General features: G+C 33.1%; 2 protein-coding genes, 1 long non-coding RNA gene and 4 other non-coding genes across 8 annotated transcripts; 1 reads left to right on the top strand and 6 right to left on the bottom strand.

Annotated features, from left to right (window-relative positions):
* On the top strand, positions 1-4,907 carry LOC111992306 (peroxidase 20). 2 transcript variants are annotated; one of them, XM_024024179.2, is made up of 4 exons: positions 36-814; positions 2,296-2,487; positions 3,567-3,732; positions 4,342-4,907. In XM_024024179.2, exons 1-4 carry the CDS (start codon positions 599-601, stop codon positions 4,761-4,763), a joined length of 996 nt encoding a protein of 331 aa, XP_023879947.1. In that variant the 5' UTR covers positions 36-598; the 3' UTR covers positions 4,764-4,907. The 2 variants fall into 2 exon arrangements, with proteins under 2 accessions (XP_065628527.1, XP_023879947.1); XM_065772455.1 differs by lacking the exon at positions 2,296-2,487 and having other exon boundaries at positions 1-814.
* A 91-nt stretch (positions 4,908-4,998) lies between these two features.
* Positions 4,999-8,186, bottom strand: LOC136067122 (uncharacterized). Its single transcript, XR_010628646.1, has 2 exons — positions 7,723-8,186; positions 4,999-5,314 (listed from the first exon to the last, which is right to left on the bottom strand). It is a non-coding gene; the product is annotated as an uncharacterized LOC136067122 (long non-coding RNA).
* Positions 6,738-6,831, bottom strand: LOC111992327 (small nucleolar RNA Z101). The gene has a single exon (XR_002880834.1). It is a non-coding gene; the product is annotated as a small nucleolar RNA Z101 (small nucleolar RNA).
* Positions 7,525-7,621, bottom strand: LOC111992328 (small nucleolar RNA Z101). Its single transcript, XR_002880835.1, has one exon. It is a non-coding gene; the product is annotated as a small nucleolar RNA Z101 (small nucleolar RNA).
* LOC111992330 (small nucleolar RNA snoR14) lies at positions 7,712-7,797 on the bottom strand. Its single transcript, XR_002880837.1, has one exon. It is a non-coding gene; the product is annotated as a small nucleolar RNA snoR14 (small nucleolar RNA).
* Positions 7,881-7,974, bottom strand: LOC111992329 (small nucleolar RNA U61). The gene has a single exon (XR_002880836.1). It is a non-coding gene; the product is annotated as a small nucleolar RNA U61 (small nucleolar RNA).
* Positions 8,187-12,412: 4,226 nt separating the features above from the next.
* Positions 12,413-18,419, bottom strand: LOC111992292 (ribose-phosphate pyrophosphokinase 1). Its single transcript, XM_024024163.2, has 8 exons — positions 18,108-18,419; positions 17,450-17,623; positions 15,693-15,941; positions 15,074-15,217; positions 14,826-14,993; positions 14,591-14,660; positions 13,839-13,920; positions 12,413-13,132 (listed from the first exon to the last, which is right to left on the bottom strand). The coding sequence occupies exons 1-8, from the start codon at positions 18,273-18,275 to the stop codon at positions 12,952-12,954; spliced, it is 1,236 nt and encodes a 411-aa protein (XP_023879931.2). The 5' UTR covers positions 18,276-18,419; the 3' UTR covers positions 12,413-12,951.
* Positions 18,420-18,894: the final 475 nt, after the last annotated feature.

The following is an 18,894-nucleotide window of genomic DNA, read 5'->3' as shown; positions in this document are numbered from 1 at the left end:
CAGAATTTCATTTTGACTTCTATTCTACCCCAACAACCAGATGCGAAAGTCATCTTAGCTTTTTATATATAATTTCATTTTGGCTTATAATAACTTTGTTATATTTAATTTCTATTAATATTATGTCTTCATGCAGATGTAGTCAAGTGTAATCTAGTATGTTGATAAGTTCAAACTCGGCTCGTATTCAAATAAAATTAAATGAATAATGCAGAACTTGTAATACATAGATCGGCTCATCTTCAGTCATATTTAGGAGCAAATGCTACTTTTTAGGCCAAAGAGGAAATCAGATTTGTTTTCCAGAGTAAACTAAATACTGAACCACTAAAGGAAGAATTAGGTTGAGTTGGTTGCATCAAACTTTGACAAAAGAGTAAAAGGAATTTTTCAACACAAACAAGTTGGTAAGAAAACACAAAAAAAGAATCATCGCTGAAACCTGAAAGGTAGAATATCGTTGTTAGACCTCTGGCAAGTATATATATATATAGAGATGTGACTGCGTCATTCCTCTCATGTTCCTATGCATCTCATTCAACCTTAAAAGGCAATATACTCTTGCATGTAACACGATTTGTCACTTTCATTTTCTGCGATGGGCCTCATGAGACTATTCACGTTTGCCCTTATTTTGGTTTTGTGTGACACTGAAACCTTGAGCGGTGATGGGACACTTGTTCTTGACTACTACAAAGAAACGTGCCCATTGGTGGAAGAGATTGTGAGACTCAATGTCGAGATTGCAGTGGTTAAAGAACCTCGAATGGCTGCCTCGCTGCTTCGCTTACATTTCCATGATTGTTTTGTCTTGGTTAGGCCTCTCTCTCTCTCTCTCTCTTTCTTTGTTTCCATGAATCACAATTACAACACACACTACAATTGTTTTACAACAGAGAACCCAGATAGAGCTGACAAGCTCCACCATCATTGTGAGCCAATTAAAACTTTCAAGACCCTGTTGCCTCTCACTGAGATCGAAAACCATGCAGACATGCAAGTCCTCCAAAACAAGAAGCTAGCTTGTGAGAAATAGGGAAACAGTTATACGAAACAAATCGAGAGATCTAAACCGAGAAGAGAGAGTGAGAGAGGTGTCGGGTGATGATGATGGCGATGCTTGATCGCAATCTTGTCATAACCCAATTAAAATCCTTAAGATCTCATAGGTCTCCCTTACCATCAATCCACCATCTTGTCATGTCAACAATTTTCGTCAGTTAGGTTACAATAAGGATGACAATGAAACATGTTTCAAAAGAGTTACGACTAAAATGATAGACTATATTTTATAGAGACCAAAATAAAATCATCATTATAAATTGAATACCAAAAGCATATTTAAACTTATATTTATTTATTAATTTTAAGGGAAGAGAAACCATACACCATAGATATGGGAACGGTTTCTATTATTGCCACAATTTTATTTAACAAATAGTGTATTGTCAAGCCATTAGTCTAATGAATGGTAATATAAATTTTACAGTTTTTTCGTAATTATTGAGGTATCAATTTGTGATTGATATACCATAAAAGTGATGTGCATAGTAATACATATAAAAGTAATGTTACACCTCAATAAATTGCAAAATTTATTTTCTATACTCTTGCACCCTATGGATAAAGTTTGACTATAAATTTTTTTTTTTTACTACAAACTTAGTATTTTCGGCTACAACTCATAATAAGAAAATGGCATGTACATGAAACATTTGTTATCTTTCTATTGTGAGCTTTATTATTAGCCAAATCTATTTTACTTGGGAGTTTTTTCTTTTTTTTCTTTTTGATAAACTGCAATGCATTAATAATCAAAACGGTGGAATACAAGAAATACTTGGGGAGTTGGTATATGAAATCTCCTGCCCCCTTTCGCTAGCTTTTACCTGAGGTACTTGAACAGTTGAACTGCCAACCTTTAGAATATACGTGAAAGACCTTTGAATAGAACTAAACGATCCAGTCATATTCATCATTAATTGGATTTATTGGGCTTTCACTTTTCATTCACATGACCTATATTTAAATTCAAATGTTGATCCTACGTATAGATCAAAAGTATACTTTTGATGCAACTCTAGGTAAACCTAACCCCCACCAATTATCTTTTTTAATATATTGAATGGTGAAATCTTTTTCTTTCTTCTCCTCAAAATGTGGAAAATTTTTCTTACAAAAACGGTGATGCACATATATCATGTAGTATGGTGTTCCACTTCTCATCTCTATGACTTTATTTATTTTTTATTTTTTTACTCATTTTTTTTCTTTTCTTTTTTTGGGTTTTACTAGGGGTGTGATGCTTCAGTTCTATTGGACACTAATGGGGACATGATTAGTGAAAAGCAAGCTGTGCCTAACCTAAACTCACTTCGTGGATTTGAGGTTATTGATGGGATAAAGTACATTTTAGAAGAGGCTTGTCCTTATACAGTTTCTTGCGCTGATATTATAGCCATTGCTGCTCGTGATGCTGTAGTATCGGTACGACTTACTTTTTCTCTTAAGTTTCCATTTTGTATAAGGTAGACTAGATTCACTAGAAGAAGATAAGCATAAGAAGGAAAAAAAAAAAAGGGACTTTACCTACAAATCAATTTGGAGGAAACTTTCTCTAACCCACTACTACGTAATAGTTAAAAAAATTATTCATGTATACTTTTAATCATATAATCTTTTTAACAAATCATGTAACTTACTTAAATAATATATAAAAATAATCTAATAAATTGCTATTGGGTGGATTAGAGGAAATTCCTCTAAGAAAATCTTGTCCCAAAAAAAAAAGTTATTTTTACACAAGTCAGAAAGCTTGATGGGAATCGATTCTCATTTAGAATGGTATCTTCCGAAATGGTATATGATATGGCTCCTACATGGTACATACTACAAAAGTAGATAATGTGTGTCCGAGTTTAATCAATGATTAAGATGGTTGATGCTCATCCTTCAGTAAATGATGCAACTGCAAACTTTAAATAGACTAGATTTTCTTGATAATTGTTACAGGGAAATGAATGGCTTAACAAAATTTCTACTGGGTTTTGATTATCCTACATCCACTATTTTAAACCTCGTTTTTTTAGTACACTTTTATATGTTAAAATATAGACATTATTACATCAAAACTATAGATATATTTGTGAAATAGTGAATGTAAATTGAGTGTAAAAGAATATTTACTTTTTAGCCACTTTTATTTTGGTGGCAGAAGAACACACTGGTAGGCAGACTATAATTATTATTATTATTATTATTATTATTATTATTATTATTATATTTTTGGCTCCATTATCTATTTCTATTATTATTATTATTATTATTATTATTATAATTTTGGCTCCATTATCTATTTCATTGCATTTTCATACATCAGACTCTATTACATTCATCATATATAAGACTATCCCTTAATTAGCGAATCTGAATTCTTGTTCTTTCATGTTTCCCGAATGTATACAAGAGGAATTCTACTTGATTTTAGATTCCTTGAGAAGATATGTTTCTTACAATTACAAATATTTTTTGTAAATATAACAATTTTAATTTGCTTATCTAAATAGAGAGGTGGGCCAGGATGGGATGTATTGCTAGGCAGGAGAGATTCACTGAAAGCAAGCTTGAGTGGCGCCAACCATTTCATCCCTGCTCCAAATTCCTCTCTAGAGACTCTTATTTCCAGTTTTAAACAACAAGGCCTTGACGTGGGGGACTTGGTTGCTTTATCAGGTAATTTATGACCATCCACTTTCATAATGAAGAACAAATTGTAAGGGCAAATTAAGAGACAATGAAAATTTTACAATAAGCTAGATATCACTTATTTTTTTTTTCAGTAGAAAGTTAAGGATTTGGAGCCATATCAGTTGGTCTGATGCTCATATAAAAAACAAAAAAAAAAAAATTATAAGTCTAGCAATAATTGTTGATATGATTTATTGTAATTTATAGATAATAAAAATATGAGAGATGCTATGTCTACGACATTTTTACAATACATCATAGGTGGTTAGCTATTATTAATTCAAATTTAAACCTAACATTAAGATTACTTTTTTGTCCCAATAATAACAACCAATAACAACTAGCCACTTATTATAAAAATGTTGTAGACATATCATTTCGCTAAAAATAATATCAGTAGTGAAGCCAAATAAAAGTGATATTGTTCTAATCATAACAAATCATATCAACCAATGTGAAAAATATTGTATCCCTAATATTACGAGAAAAAAAAATGATTGGAAGATAACAGCTTTCACCAAATCCTTTATGTCATGTTACTTTCTTGGGAATCAAGCAAATCTTTCTCAAATATCTACAAGGGCATTTCAACAGGTAGCCATACGGTGGGAATGGCAAGGTGTATAAGCTTCAGGCAAAGGGTGTATGATGTTAGTGCCGAAGAACACTATGATCCTTACAAGAGATATACAACCTTCCGAAGAATCCTACGGTCCATATGCCCGAAATCAGGAAGGGACAATGAGCTTGCACCACTTGATTTTACAACCCCATCTAGATTTGATAACCACTACTACACTAACCTCCTCCAAGGAAATGGTTTGTTGGGTTCAGATAATGTGTTGGTCACTGAAGATCATGAGGGGGTGATAATAGAGCAGGTGTGGGCTTATGCCTCTAATCAAAAGCATTTCTTTGAGGCATTTGCGAAGTCTATGGTCAAGATGGGGAACATCAACGTACTCACTGGAAATGAAGGAGAGATTAGGAGGAAGTGTAGGTTTGTCAACTCCTAACTCATGGATATGAGCTTCTTAGAACTTTTTACTATATAGATCTAACTTGTTGCGCTAAAATTGCAATCGTAATACATAGTTAACATGTAATATATGCGTACGAAACTTTTTTATCACATCGATCAATATATATAATTACTGAAACTAGGCTCTAAATCCTTTGATTTTAGATATGCTTTTAAAGATTTTAATAATTTTTATTTACTTTGAAAACATAAAATTAAAATAAATAGTAAATAACTAAAGAAATCTAATTTTTATGGGCCAGATTTCTTGGCACTTAAAAAGAGTCCAACTTTATAATTACATTTTTAAAATGGGCAACAATAACTCATTTTTAGAGCTTAAAGGAGTTGATGACTTTGCTGAAAAATAAGTGGAAACACAAAAGCATGACACATCCCATGATCCATTAGTCACTACAAACATCTTACAAGCTTGCAACCCCTCCAAATCCAATAGGGAAAATAAGGCGTACTCCACATGAACCTTCAACGCTGAAAGGAGGCCATGCATGTATATATATGCATGTACTCCACTGACCGCTCTTTCTGCATTAGTACCAAAAATATATATATGTTAATTAATTAATTAGTCAATTAAATGCCAGTTTCTCTTTATGTTGTGTGTGTCATACATGTATCCATGCTTTTTTTAAGGATTTAAAGTACAATAGCTTCCATGTTACTCTTTATAACTTATTTTCAAACATTAAAAATAAATTTTCTTTAATAACATTTTATATCAAAGACCGTTTCACTTTGTGATTATTTGGGATTATTCGGTAGTGTGCCTAATCGCCTCTCTTTATCTCTTGGATTTATAGATTTGCAGCCACACATCTCTTCATTAAACCGTACTCTTCTCCTTTCCTCTACTCCACTCTCTTACCCTCCATCCATCCAAACAAGCTGTTAAGGTTCCCGTTCATCACAACTCATTCCCTTTAACCCAAGTTAAACTTGCTAGAAACTCTCTCAACAAAAATCTTCCACAAACTCTTTCCCCTGCATCATATTTTAAATCCATGGTGAAGCAACGATTAAAACACCTAAAAATTGATCTTTTGATGAACCCAAATTTCTCTCTCCTTCCAATTTTCCTCAAAAAAAATTTTTAATTTCAATTTGTTGCATTTCATTTTACCTTTTTTCAAAACAACAATACCATAAAATTGCTTTCATTTTAATTATTTTTTGGCTAACAATCTATAAAAATCTATGAGATCCAGTAGCTATTGAACCATGCAATTATACCACATGTATATGAGATGTAAAAGTTAATACTGTGATTTAAATCATAAAACATACACCAGTTGTAGGACCTCCATTCAAAATTCAGCATGGTCTATAAATTTAACAGACCATCCTAAATTTTGAATGGATGTCCTACCATCAATGCATGATAAAATACAAGAAAATGAGCTTATAAATGTAGGATCCAGTTAATGTGAGCTCTAAGAGCACACATTAAACCATCTATTTTTGAAAACATTTTTTCAAGAATTGAAAAAGCCTGAGAAAATGTTTCCAAAAATAAATGACTTAATGTGCGCCCCATGGACACACATTAGCAAAATCCATAAAGGTATACTGGACAAATGATATCAAGAGACTCAAGATTATAGACCTTCATTTTGGTTTCTAAAATACAAGAGACATAATCACGTATGGGCATATTGCATCTCAAATTACTAAAACAAAATTTGTTTTAGACTTAAGATCAACATCAAACCCAACGTCATGACAGTAGACCTTTTTGGTTTCTAAAATACACTACACATGATCACGTTTGGGCATATTGCATCTTAAATTACCAAAAACATAATTTGTTTTAGACTAGAGATCAACATCAAACCCAACATCAAGACATGGTGCGTAATTTAGAAACCTAAACCAAAAAGGTACTAACTAAAAATATTGTGAATAATGAAAAACTGATTACAAACGTTTGAATAATTATGTATCCAACAAAAAGGGGCATCAGTTCTCCAAAGTGAAATAGCATCAATTGAAACATCAGACGCAAATTACCCATTAAAAACATTGAGATTCATCACTTGCCCAAAGGAAATAACAGTATAAAAACGATCCAATCCAAGACCAACATTAAAATACACAAAAATTTTCACTCAAATGGACTTACCACTAACATCAAAAGAAAAAGAAAGTGAAAAATTCAATAAAAAATTGATGCCATGTAAATTTGACACAAATTTTCACCGAATTTTGAAGTCACTCTTTTTCTTTTTCATTTATGATTCAAAAAGTTTAGGGACAAACTCTTTGGCACACACTTTGCCACAACTTGCTTGGGCATCACGCACCCAAGTAACAAGTAAGTTGTAGCAATATGCGTACCAAAAATGTGTATACCTAGAAAAACTTTGTGATTTGGTAAGACCAAGTAAGATTCCATGAATTAGGATGACAAAATTGTGAGATGATTCCTAAGAAACACTTCTAATAAACAGTAACAGCAACTTCCGTTAAATCAAATTCCAACCTTTCTCCCATGAATGCCTTTACCACCATGCTATGATAGTTTAAAAAAAAAAACCCACATAAGCTGATGATGATGACATCCAATGGGTTTGGGTAGGATCTGATTCAATTTCAATTACTGGAATTATACAACAATATCACCCAATCCCATAATATTTCACTAAACAAGCTACAACGTGTAACAATCAGCTATGTAAATTCTGATCATAGACATCTCAATAAACAGAACACCACAAACAAACTTTAAGGCAAAATTAACAGGGCATCAGTTCTCCAAGGTGATATAGCATCAATAAAAAAAATTTCAGCCGCAAATTACCCATTTGTTACAATGAGATTCATCACATGCCCATCCAAACACAAACATAAATTTTTTTAGTTTAACAAACAAACAAACAAACCCAGTTTCCAGAAATTAATAATAAGAGTGAGAGAGAGAAGAAAGCGATCAGAACCTGTCGGGATTCACGAGGTCATCACACTATGACAGTCAGTGGATTGACAGACATGAATTTCTATCATCACCTCGCCTTTCAACTCTCCCATACCTTATATAACAAATAATAATAGTATGTAAAAACATAGAGAGAAGGAATAAAAATAAAGGAAAGGAAAGCTCAGAACTTCTTAGAGGGTTGTGTTTGCCGTCAAAGACAGAGCTCCTGAGAGATCGTCTCTGGTACACAGATAGTTCTTCATCATAGCTTCTCAAAAACAACAACAACAACAACACAAATCTGTGTTGAGAAACCAAAATAAACAGAACAAGAGAATTATAGTGAGAGGCAGAGGCTGCCTGATGTCGATGTGAGAATGAAAGGGGTGTCAAAGAGGCAATTTATAGAGACGAAGGCTGTGTTTGCGTCACTTTGAAACCCTAATCTTATTACGTTCCAAGCATATGGGCCGATCGGTTGGGTTTCCATTTGGGTTTTGGGTTGGAATGTTTTTCCTGCAACCAGGCCCGTTTAAAAAATATATATTAGATTCTTTTTTTTCTTTTTTCTTTTTCCTTTTTAATTTTTTTTTTAAGAGAGTTTCAACCTATAACGTCAACTCTTAATGATAATTATTTATCATCAGACCAAGACACCAATCGACCAATCAATTTTTTGTGTTGACAAAGATTAAAGTCTAAATCTTTTATACAATAATAAAATATATTACTAATTGAACTAACTAAAAGCCACTTTTTTTTAAAAAAATTTGATTAGTTAGGAAGTAAGACATATCTTCAGTTTTTTTATTATTATAACCAAACTTCTTGTTTTAAAACAAGCTAGAGGAGACTTCTTCATATCATATATCACCTCTTTCTACCTACAAACTCTTCCTTCATCGAAAGCTTGAAACCTAACCAACAACTCATATAAAATCGATTTGTTTAGAAGTCTAACTCTCTGGGGAGAAAAAAACTTTTTTTTTTTACATCAAGTTGTATGGGACATTGGGAGTGAATTTGATGCACTATATTAGTATATCCTTGTTTCACATAAACAGTGAGCCCCATATATATGGAGTCCATCCATGATGAGAGAAATGTATGATACACAAGATTCTCCTATTATGATTGCTAAGATATGCTAACTAAAAATGACATAATAAGTGGGAAGGAATTCCCTTCATTATGTCTCGAATTATTTTTATTACTATTAAACAAACGACAATTATTTTTTTATTGTTTATGACCTTAGATATAAACTTAGATCATCTATAATTCCATGCACTTTACACCATTTACTTCTAAACTAGCTTGTAACCTCATACATATGCATGGATATACCTAAAAATATACAATAAGATGAATAATATAATTCCTATATATATAATTTAAATACTATTAATGGTCATTTTTATATTTTGTTAACTCTTTAAAAAATTTTGTAAGGATATCATTAGGTATAAAATGTAAATTATCCTTTAAAAAAAATATTGTGAAGCATTTTTTTTTTTTTTTTACAATTCATTTATTCTAGACTATTTGGTTTTTGTACATAATAACTCACTTGAATGAATATTTATGATGTAATCCCACATTTGATTCTAAAATTAAGAAATAAAATTCTTTAAGAACAAATAATTTATGACACATGGCGCAAAATTGGAATTTTAGTTTGAAATTTTAATTTGAATTTCTCTCAATTTTACCTATTATTATATGGGTCTGGTTAATGTGTGCCATAAGGGCACACATTAACCATCTGTTTTGGGAAAGTTTTTATAGGAAATGAAAAAAACTGTCAAAACAATTAATTACTTTTTTTGTTTTTCCATAAAAAAAAAAATCCTAAAATGGTTTACTAATGTATGCCCTAAAGGCACACATTAGTAAATCCCATATTATATATATAGATTGCTCCATTGACTTTCAAATTTACAATTTACGCCCTCCACTATGATAATGATGTCTATACGGGGTACAAGCCCAGGCCCATTAGACTTCAAGCCCTAGCCCCATGGCACAACGCACGATCTCACGCCATTGGGCCTTTGGCCTTGATCCGTACACATCTTTGGGCCCAATCAGAGGCCAAATACTAGAATAGGCTCGTCTCTCTACAAACGTGTCAAAGATGAGCTCATACTAATCAAATTACACCTTAATTAGGAAGCGTCCGGTATTGCCTTTAGGAACATCGCTGCTGAACAGTATTTTGAATGTGGGAACCAGTTCCAATGCCATTCCCACTGTTCCCAACAAAATATCCACTAAGAGATGATTGAATTGGACCCCATTCGCACTAATAAGATTTGGAATAATCATGCCACCTCCACTTGTCTCAGGCTATAAATAGGAGGATAGAATGAGAAGTAGGGGGTTGGTAAGGGGGGAGAGAAAACCAAAGAGTAGAGAGTGATCACACTAGCAGATTGCGAAAGGAAAAAGGAAAAAGCTCGTGATTACCAGAGTGTGCATTTGGGTCTCCGAGTGAGGAACTACCCATAGTAGGAAACTTAAAGCCCACTGTACAAATAAGTTGTGAGCCCAAGTATAGGTTGAGCCCATTAAAGACGCCTTGGGTGCACACAATGTCAATATACTCCTATTATGGTTTGTCACATTTTTGCTATTAACCCACTAAAAAGCAATGTCATTTTTTTATTATATATTTTCTATTTAAAACAATGACAATTTTTGGATGGTTAAATTTTAACATTTGTTGATGAAAGAACCCCTAAAAAAAAAAACCATACATCTAAATTCTTATACTTAAGAAAATGTACATATGCACTATAGTTGACCTCTACTTTTAGAACATATTTTAGTAGTTCTTTTTTTTCTTTTTTGTAAATTTATTTCTCTCTCCTCATGCACACACTCTCTCAAATCTCTGCCTCTCTCCTGTCTCACTCTCTCTTCATTGGACCACCAAAATTGAAGCACCAACACCAAACCACTACCAATTTCTACAAACCTTTGCTAGATCACTAGTTTCAGACCAAAAGAGAGAGATAGATTCAAAGGGAGAGGAAGAGAGAGAGGAGAGAGATGTTGATTCAGACAAAGAGAAAAAGAGAGAGATAAATTAATAAATAAATGAATAGTGTTGGTTGTAATGTGAAAAATAAGAGATGAGATGCAAGTGAATTGTGAAATGGTATATTAAAATAGATAATGTAGTTTTTTAGTGTAAAATAAGTATTTTTTTAGAATCCTAGATGCTTATTCTTATTAGTTGATAAAACTCTTAGCCCACCCAACTCAAAAGAGATTAAACGGTTGAGTTGAGAATGTTAAACATAATGCCGAGGATGATGATACTTATTATTAAGTTAAAATGTAAAACTCACCCTCTAAGTTTTACTTTTTTTTCCACTTATCTAATGTTGCTTTCAGTCAATTTAGCCCTATAAGTTTTAAATGTGTTCAATAAAGTCATGCTGCTTGATTTTGTCAACTATACCGTTAGTATCTGCTTCTTCTTTTTGTTAATTTCTCTATTAAAAAATCCATAAGAATTATAAAAAAAATTAAAAATTATTTTTTGAAGAAACAAAAATTTTAAAAATAGAAATCCTAATCTTTTTATCTCTCAAACTCTCTTCTTCTCCTCTTTGTATAACCTCTTAAACTCTCTCTAGGCCTGACCCAAGCAGCTCCTTTCCAAGCTTTGTTCATGGCCAACCATCAAGGTCAACTGCTCTATGCTCCTCACCATTCATTGTCGTTACTTGGCGGTAGTCCTCTTTCTCTTTGTTTGGTTCAATTGGGTCAATCTCCCTCTCTCTGCATTTTCTCGTCAAACCCTCAGCAGAGTTCTAACCCACAACTGGGCTGTTGTGTTTGGATTTTTTTTTGGTTGGTTTCAAAGACGGTTGGTTTCAGAGACTAGTGATGATGAACAACCCAATTGAGCTCTCTTTTCAATCTTATCTAGGTCTCTTTGGATTCTCTCTCTCCAATCTAATTTAGATTTCCTTGGATTCTCTCTCTCTAATCTAATTTGAGCTTTTAAGTTTGGTTTTTAGCCAAATATGTTCTTATTTTGATTTTGTTAGCAAAAATCAAATGAATCCCAAAATTAAAAAACCTAGAAACATTGTTTTCTTGTTGAATAAATAAAAATTGTTTGTGGGTAGCAAATTTGTAAATTGTATGTGGATGTGATAGTGATGGTTAATGTTGGAACAAGATCCTCTTGTCTTTGTTCGTTGTGCTCTAATCTAAATTTGTGTCTTGAAATTTTGTATTTGGACGCCATTTTTGGTTGTGATCAATGTAAAGAAATTTTTTGTTGTTTGTGTACTCAGTTTGTTGAATTCATGTACTACGTTTCTGGAATTTCGTAATTTTTGTTAGAAACTTATACCCCAACCTTTACCCTCACACCCCATAAGGATTTATATTTGTAGAGTAATCACTGCAAAGGGTGCGCGATGGTTTTTAATTTTTTTTAAATAAACATTTTGCATTTTTTTTTATTTTTATTTTTAAAAACATTAATTGAAGTTAGTAGAAGCCTTGAATTGAACAATTTTGAAATTTAGAGTACTGAATTGACCGAAAGCAAAGTTTGAAAACCGAAATGAATTTTGGTGAGTTTGCCATTTTAGCATTATTATTCTCCATAGATGGGACTTGCCTGTATGTAAGAGAAGGATAAAAATACACCAGTAGAGAATAATTTTACCAGTCGGTCAGAGTGTGAGCTAACCAGCTGAGGAACCAGTTCTGGGTTTTAAGTTGAAGCAGCTGTATGGTCTATAAGTCTGAAGACACTGGTTGTCTGGTTCTAAATTCCTACTACAGAAGCAAGCTCCACTAAATTCGTATAACATACCCTTTGAAACAGGGGATAGACCCAATAGTATGACAATGGAAGGTAACAAGAACCAAATTGGAGAACATCGGAACTAGAAATATACCAAAAAATGGTAGAAAACAAGAGAGCAGCTATGAATCCATGTGTAAATTGAAAGAAGAGGCTCACATTGGCTATTCCAATCTATTTTCTTTTCCTTTTTTGTCTTTTTGTTGTCTTTTTTGTCTTTTTCTTTTTTTTGCTTTTTCTTTTTTCAGCCCATTGTAAGAACAGGGCTTATGGGCGACAGAAAATAAGTAATCATTTCTTATCCTTCAAATCCTTCTTATCATTGGTGCAAGCAGGACTTGATCTAGCTATCTGGTACAGCTCAAAAGATTGGCTAAGCTAATTGACTCCTTTGGCAATTCCAATTCGGATCTATTGGAAAATGCTACTCACTGAACAATCATCATGAACACGCCAAATAGTTTCACCCAACATGTTTGCTACTGAAAGAACAGTCAACTGGGGGAAGTAGTTCTTCTCTGCCATTGGGATTGTGTTTGTAATAATCACCTCTTGAAATAGGCCGCTTGACAACCTCTCAATTGCAGGAGGGCTGTAAAGAAAAAGTAAAAAGTCATATGATTTGAAACATGGTTAAAACATGTACAATTAAAACTCCAGATTCTCCCACTTTTAAAAGAAAAGGTCTAACAGTGAGATGTTTCAATCACAATAATCTCCACTTAATAGTCGAGGAAAGAAACTAATGTTCAGAGACAAAACTTCTTGGCATCTCTAATGAAACAAAATTAGCAACTACAAGTATTCCATTCACAGAAATGTTCTTGACATCTATGATTTTCAAATAAAAAATATCATCAGATGCTGGGGGGAGAGTCCTCTCTTTTTGTCAGTATGTACTGACCAAATTTTTTGGGTTTGGCAGCCTTTTGAATATTCAGTGCAACTTCTGTTCTCTTTTTTTCCCAACCTTAAAATAACAATTAAAAAAAGATGGAAGTCTGAAACATCACGAGGCCCAATTAGAACTGCCGGCCTCAATTATTTAGTTTCTGGAATTCTTAGCAAAAAGGAGTTAATTGGCTTTTTTTTTTTTTTAAGTTATTTATTATGGAGAGCTGACTTAATAATTGTGTTCTCCAAGTTGATCAAAATATTGAAAATCATCTCATAGAGCAGTTAACAAATGCTAAGCATCTAGAGAAATTTAAATGTAAACAAAATTTACGCTAAGGCCTAAGCGTCAAGAGAAACGAGAAAATATCAAATTCTACAAATGAAGTCAAAAGACTCAATACCTAAAAACAGCATGAGTGCAGCATGCATAGACCTCCCTGGCCCCCTCTTCATGTAACAGAGCTGCACCTTTAGCAATAGTCCCTACAGCGCACAGAAAATTCACTAGTTATGAATTGTTTAAATTTTATAGGAAACTGATACTACCAATTATATCTCTTCATAAGCTTCAAAATAAAAATCGCTCTATGCTTTCTTTAAAGGAATAATTTTCCAGGGTACAGCCATATCTATGATAGGAAACATCAGAACCCTTGAGAAACCTAATATTGGAGAAAAACACAATCTGCAAGAATTAACTAATTGTTGGAAAATTAAATGAATTTGATCCATGACTTCAATCATAAGGACATAATTGGAGGCCAGCTTCATCATTTAAACTGCGGAGGATGGAGGGAATGTAGAACTTAATCAGTCATGCCTTTGTTAAAAGCATTTTTTTTTTTTATAAGTACCTTCATAAAAGATTAAGAAAACTTTATGAAAAAACCTAGTGACAAACTTTTCAAGAGATAAAATGGGGCTAAAATTCACAGCCAACTGACCCACAGGAAAAAAGTCAAACCAAACAAGAAAATGAAGGAGAAAATCATTAGCCATTGAGATTTTTTTCAAACATCAACTGACCATTAAAGATGTATTAGGAATATAATTCATTTGTGTTTTTTTTTTCTTCTATATTTTCCACTTTTTCAATCTTCCATTAGCAAAAAGGCTTAGGATTGGAGTTTGGCATCAATAGTACTTGACTCACCAGCAGTGTCAATCATGTCATCCATCATAACTGCAACTTTTCCTTTTACATCCCCAATCAGGTTCATCACCTGGAAGGTAAATGTTAAACATGGTTTTTAGGATGTGAAAAGACATAGCACGTTAAAGAGAGTCTTCCCAGACATCTAGCTTTAGAGAATCCAGAGTTTGATCAAGGCCACCGCACATGTAATCTAAAAAGAGATAATGGCATGGAGTACTGGTGAAGAAATTACCTCAGCAACATTGTGTCCTTGACGCCTTTTGTCTACAATGGCTAAAGGTGCATCAGACAATTTTTTTGCAAAAGCACGTGCCCTTGCTACCCCACCAACATCAGGGGAAACAACTACTAAATCTTTAGAACTAACTGTCTTACTGGCAAGATAATCAAGAATCACAGGCTAGAGTGCACATGAAAACAATCGTATCAGAGATCATTAAATCAATGGATGTCAACAATCACAACTACAAACTGATTTACCTGAGCATATACATGATCCACAGGAATATCAAAGTAACCCATGGACTGCCCAGAATGAAGGTCACAAGCGAGAACACGGTGTGCACCTGCTTCTGTGATAAGGTTTGCAACTAGTTTGGCCGCAATGGATTCACGCCCTTGTGTCTGGAAAAAGGAAAAATGAAGGGGAAAAAAGGGGCAAAATTACAGATGGAGAAGACAATGTAACAGCATAAATAGAACATAATATGATGCAAATGCTTATATGAAATGATTGATCTTCTTAAGATGGATTGGTGGAACCAACCATGTCAGTTCATCATGTTCAATCAATTCAAATTCTAAAGCAATATAGCATAGGGAAGAAACCAGATTTGAAGTTGTATCCCCCTTTTATTGAAAATTTGGTGAGTCATACATGCACCCAATAGGTCTTGACCTTACACTCCACCTTACACCTTTTATTGAAAACTTGGTGAGTAAAACATGCACCCAGTAGCATTTGAGCTAGAGATCATTCGCAAACATCCTCTGCCAGATCTCCATCATCTGTCTGTAATATGCAATTTCTCTATATATGCTCCAAGCACAAATTTATCTAAGATGAGTTAATTAAAGTGCACCACAATTTAAAATTTACCTTCCTGTCAGCTCTGGCATATCCAAAATATGGAATGACGGCAGTAATGGTTTTGGCTGATGCTCTACGACAGGCATCTATCATTATTAAAAGCTCCATGAGATTCTCATTTGCAGGAGGGCAGGTAGGCTGTATTAGGTATACATCAGACCCTCTGACACTCTCTTGCAACTGAACATAAATTTCACCATCAGCAAATCGCTTTATTTTGATCTTTCCAAGTTCCAGGCCCATGTACCAAGCAATTTCCTAGGGGTAAACATTAAAAAGTCAGCAACATAAGCACAAAATTCCAATAATCACAATATATATTGCTTGAAATAAATCAAAAGAGAAGAATAAAAAATAAAAAATAAAAAAGCATATTCCGAGACAGTATATAAAAAATTTACATTCAACATCTTTTTGGGCATATAGCATCCATTCAAAAGCAAAGTTAAAATAATTGGAAATTTGGACTTGATGCAGAAGAATGCAAATCCAACAAAGCCCTGAAAATTTAAGGAGCCAAGATACTTATTCTGACAATCTATCACAGATAACTCCTTTAACTAATAAAAGTTTAGATCAATTCCATCATAGACATTGAGATTTTAAGAAGATCATAACCACATTACTCACAGACATCTAAGCATATGGCACTTCAAAAATCCTGACCATCCAAGCCAATTCTCATCTGTCAGGAAGTTTCAATTCTTAATTTGATAAGAATAATGTAAGATTCCTTTTTATGAAAGCCTCTTTGAATATTTCTAGCAGGGAAAAATCTGACTTCTGTTTCTAAGGAATATATTGGTTTAAAACTATATATTTAATGGGATTTCCAGCGTTAATCCAAAGTTGAGAGAGTTCCAAGTGCCTCTTTTGGTGATTGGGATATAAAAAATCAGGGAGTGAATTGTCAGAAAAAAAAAACTTCTGATTATTTTGTGGTCTTAAAAAATCACCAATAATCTTCCATCTTTGTGCCAAGAGCCTTATGGTTCAATGAAATTATCCAATTTTTCCATGGAGGAGAACCAAGGTTCAAATCCCCCCCGCCCCACTTTTTGTAATCCAAAAAAAAAAAAAAAAAGTTCATCTTTGCCAAGGCAAGTGACCTTGACTGGGGGAACAACAGTAAATTCTAATGCTTTCTGTACCATTTACTAGATTTTTTTTTTATTTTTTATTTTTTTAATTCCTTACATTTGCCAACTATTTTCTTAAATTTCAAATAGAACTTCAGAAATCCACGTAACCGAGTGATTATAGAACTAAAGTTTCAGGTTTGAAATTCAGGGCATAACATAACTCGAGTAGATGATGTAAACTAAAAAAAAAAAATCTATGCAAAGAAAAACTCAGCTCATAACAAAGTACGGCTTGTGAAGAACAAACATATTAAAAATAAAATAGAATATATATATTAAAAAAAAAAAGGAAAGGAAATCTCCATGGTATGTCATGAGATACAAATAAGTCATCCAATGATTACCAAAAATAATTTAAAAACCTTGAAGACCATGGGCACACCCCAACACTAATCTTTAGATAAGAATTCTGGCAACAACATACACCACTCTTCCACTCAAATGGCAAAATTACAATAGAGCAAAACCAAAATACTGCTAATAAAAAAAATCCAGGCATTTAAATGACTTGTAAATAGACTCATTTACCCCTCCATTAATTAAAATTACTTTATTTCTTTTACATAAGTATTTATTAAAAATTACTTAATTAACACAAAAAAAAAAAAAAAAAGACATCTTTACCTGAGAAAGTGAAGGGTTTGCAGTGCCAGAAAACAATTTGAGCCTTGTACTATTCTGGTTAACTCTTTTCTCCATGCGTGCCGTTTCCAAGAACTTGGGAAGCGTCCGCTCGTTAAGGATGGGAACAATTGGCTTCCCATTTACATTTTTTAATGGTTCTGATAGATCACATTTCTACCACAATACACAACACAAAACACCCATATCAATAATCAATTATAATTCCCATCTATATCTTTCCAAAATATCTATTTAAGAAAAAAAAAATGCAGCTATAGCCTATAGCCATATCAATTAACACCCATATATTTCAAACCCCCCAAAAAAATAAAAAATTTGCAGCTATAACAACGTTTCACCGTGCCAAATATTTATATAATTGTTCACAAGTGATAATTAAAAACGCTTTGCAGCTATGTAACATTGCTCCAACTCCCATTCTCAAAATTCAAAACTTGACAATGTTATCCCAAACTCCAATACTATGAGGAAGAAAATCCTTTGATATTGCAGATATGTACATATAAAAATTCATAATTTATTATCCTTTCCGATTAGATATGAAATGAATTTTTTTTTTTTTTAAAAAAAACAACAATTCACATTTTGAATACATTTAAAATCAAAACAAAATCAGAGTGTGAGAGAGAAGGCTTACGGCGGTGTTAGGGGCGTAAACTCTGGAGCGAGAGTCGAAGCGTCTGTGGGCGAAAGAGCAGCGAGAGAACAGGGACGAAGCCGAAGAAGAAGAAGAAGAAGAAGAAGAAGAAGCCGAAGCAGCCGAAGAAGAAGAACGATAAGGCAGAGTGAGTGAAGCTGCAGCCATGGCGATTGTCTATCAACCTTTAGGGTTAGGGTTTCGCTTACCCTTAGACAATTCGCCTCTGTAATGAAAAATGAGAGAAACAAAAGAGAGAGCGTTTTGAGAGATTCCGAAGCTTTTGCTCTTTCTTCTGTGTGTGTGTTTTATTTATATATATTTTTATTTAATCAATGGCGGTTCTTTGTTTTCACAGAAACTTTCGGATTTTAAAGCATAAATAAATAAATAAGAAAGTGGGGGCTACCCAACAAACGGCGCCGCTTTGGATCTCTTGGGGTTTGGTGACCCTTTTGCCACTTTTTGGCAGCTTGGTTTGCCCTTTCTGGCCACATCCATATTATTTCCTTATTTTTTTTAAATGTCACAATTTTTATTATAATTATTTTACATAATATAAGCTCATTGTTTGTACTGTTTTTTGTGTTTTACCAAATTATAACTTATCATGTATTTATTATTTAACTTTTCTTATAAAATAATTAAAGTAAAAATAAATAAATAAACACACGATAAGTTATAATTAATAGAATATAAAATGAAATACAAAATGTGGTAAAGAAGATTCGTATTCCATTTTCATATGGATCTGTTTTTTTTTTTTGAAAGAAATATTTTTATGCTA

Source organism: Quercus suber, unplaced genomic scaffold (assembly GCF_002906115.3).
Source record: "Quercus suber isolate HL8 unplaced genomic scaffold, Cork oak 2.0 scaffold_59, whole genome shotgun sequence".
NCBI lineage: Eukaryota > Viridiplantae > Streptophyta > Magnoliopsida > Fagales > Fagaceae > Quercus > Quercus suber.
This window is presented reverse-complemented; position numbering and strand designations above follow the sequence as displayed.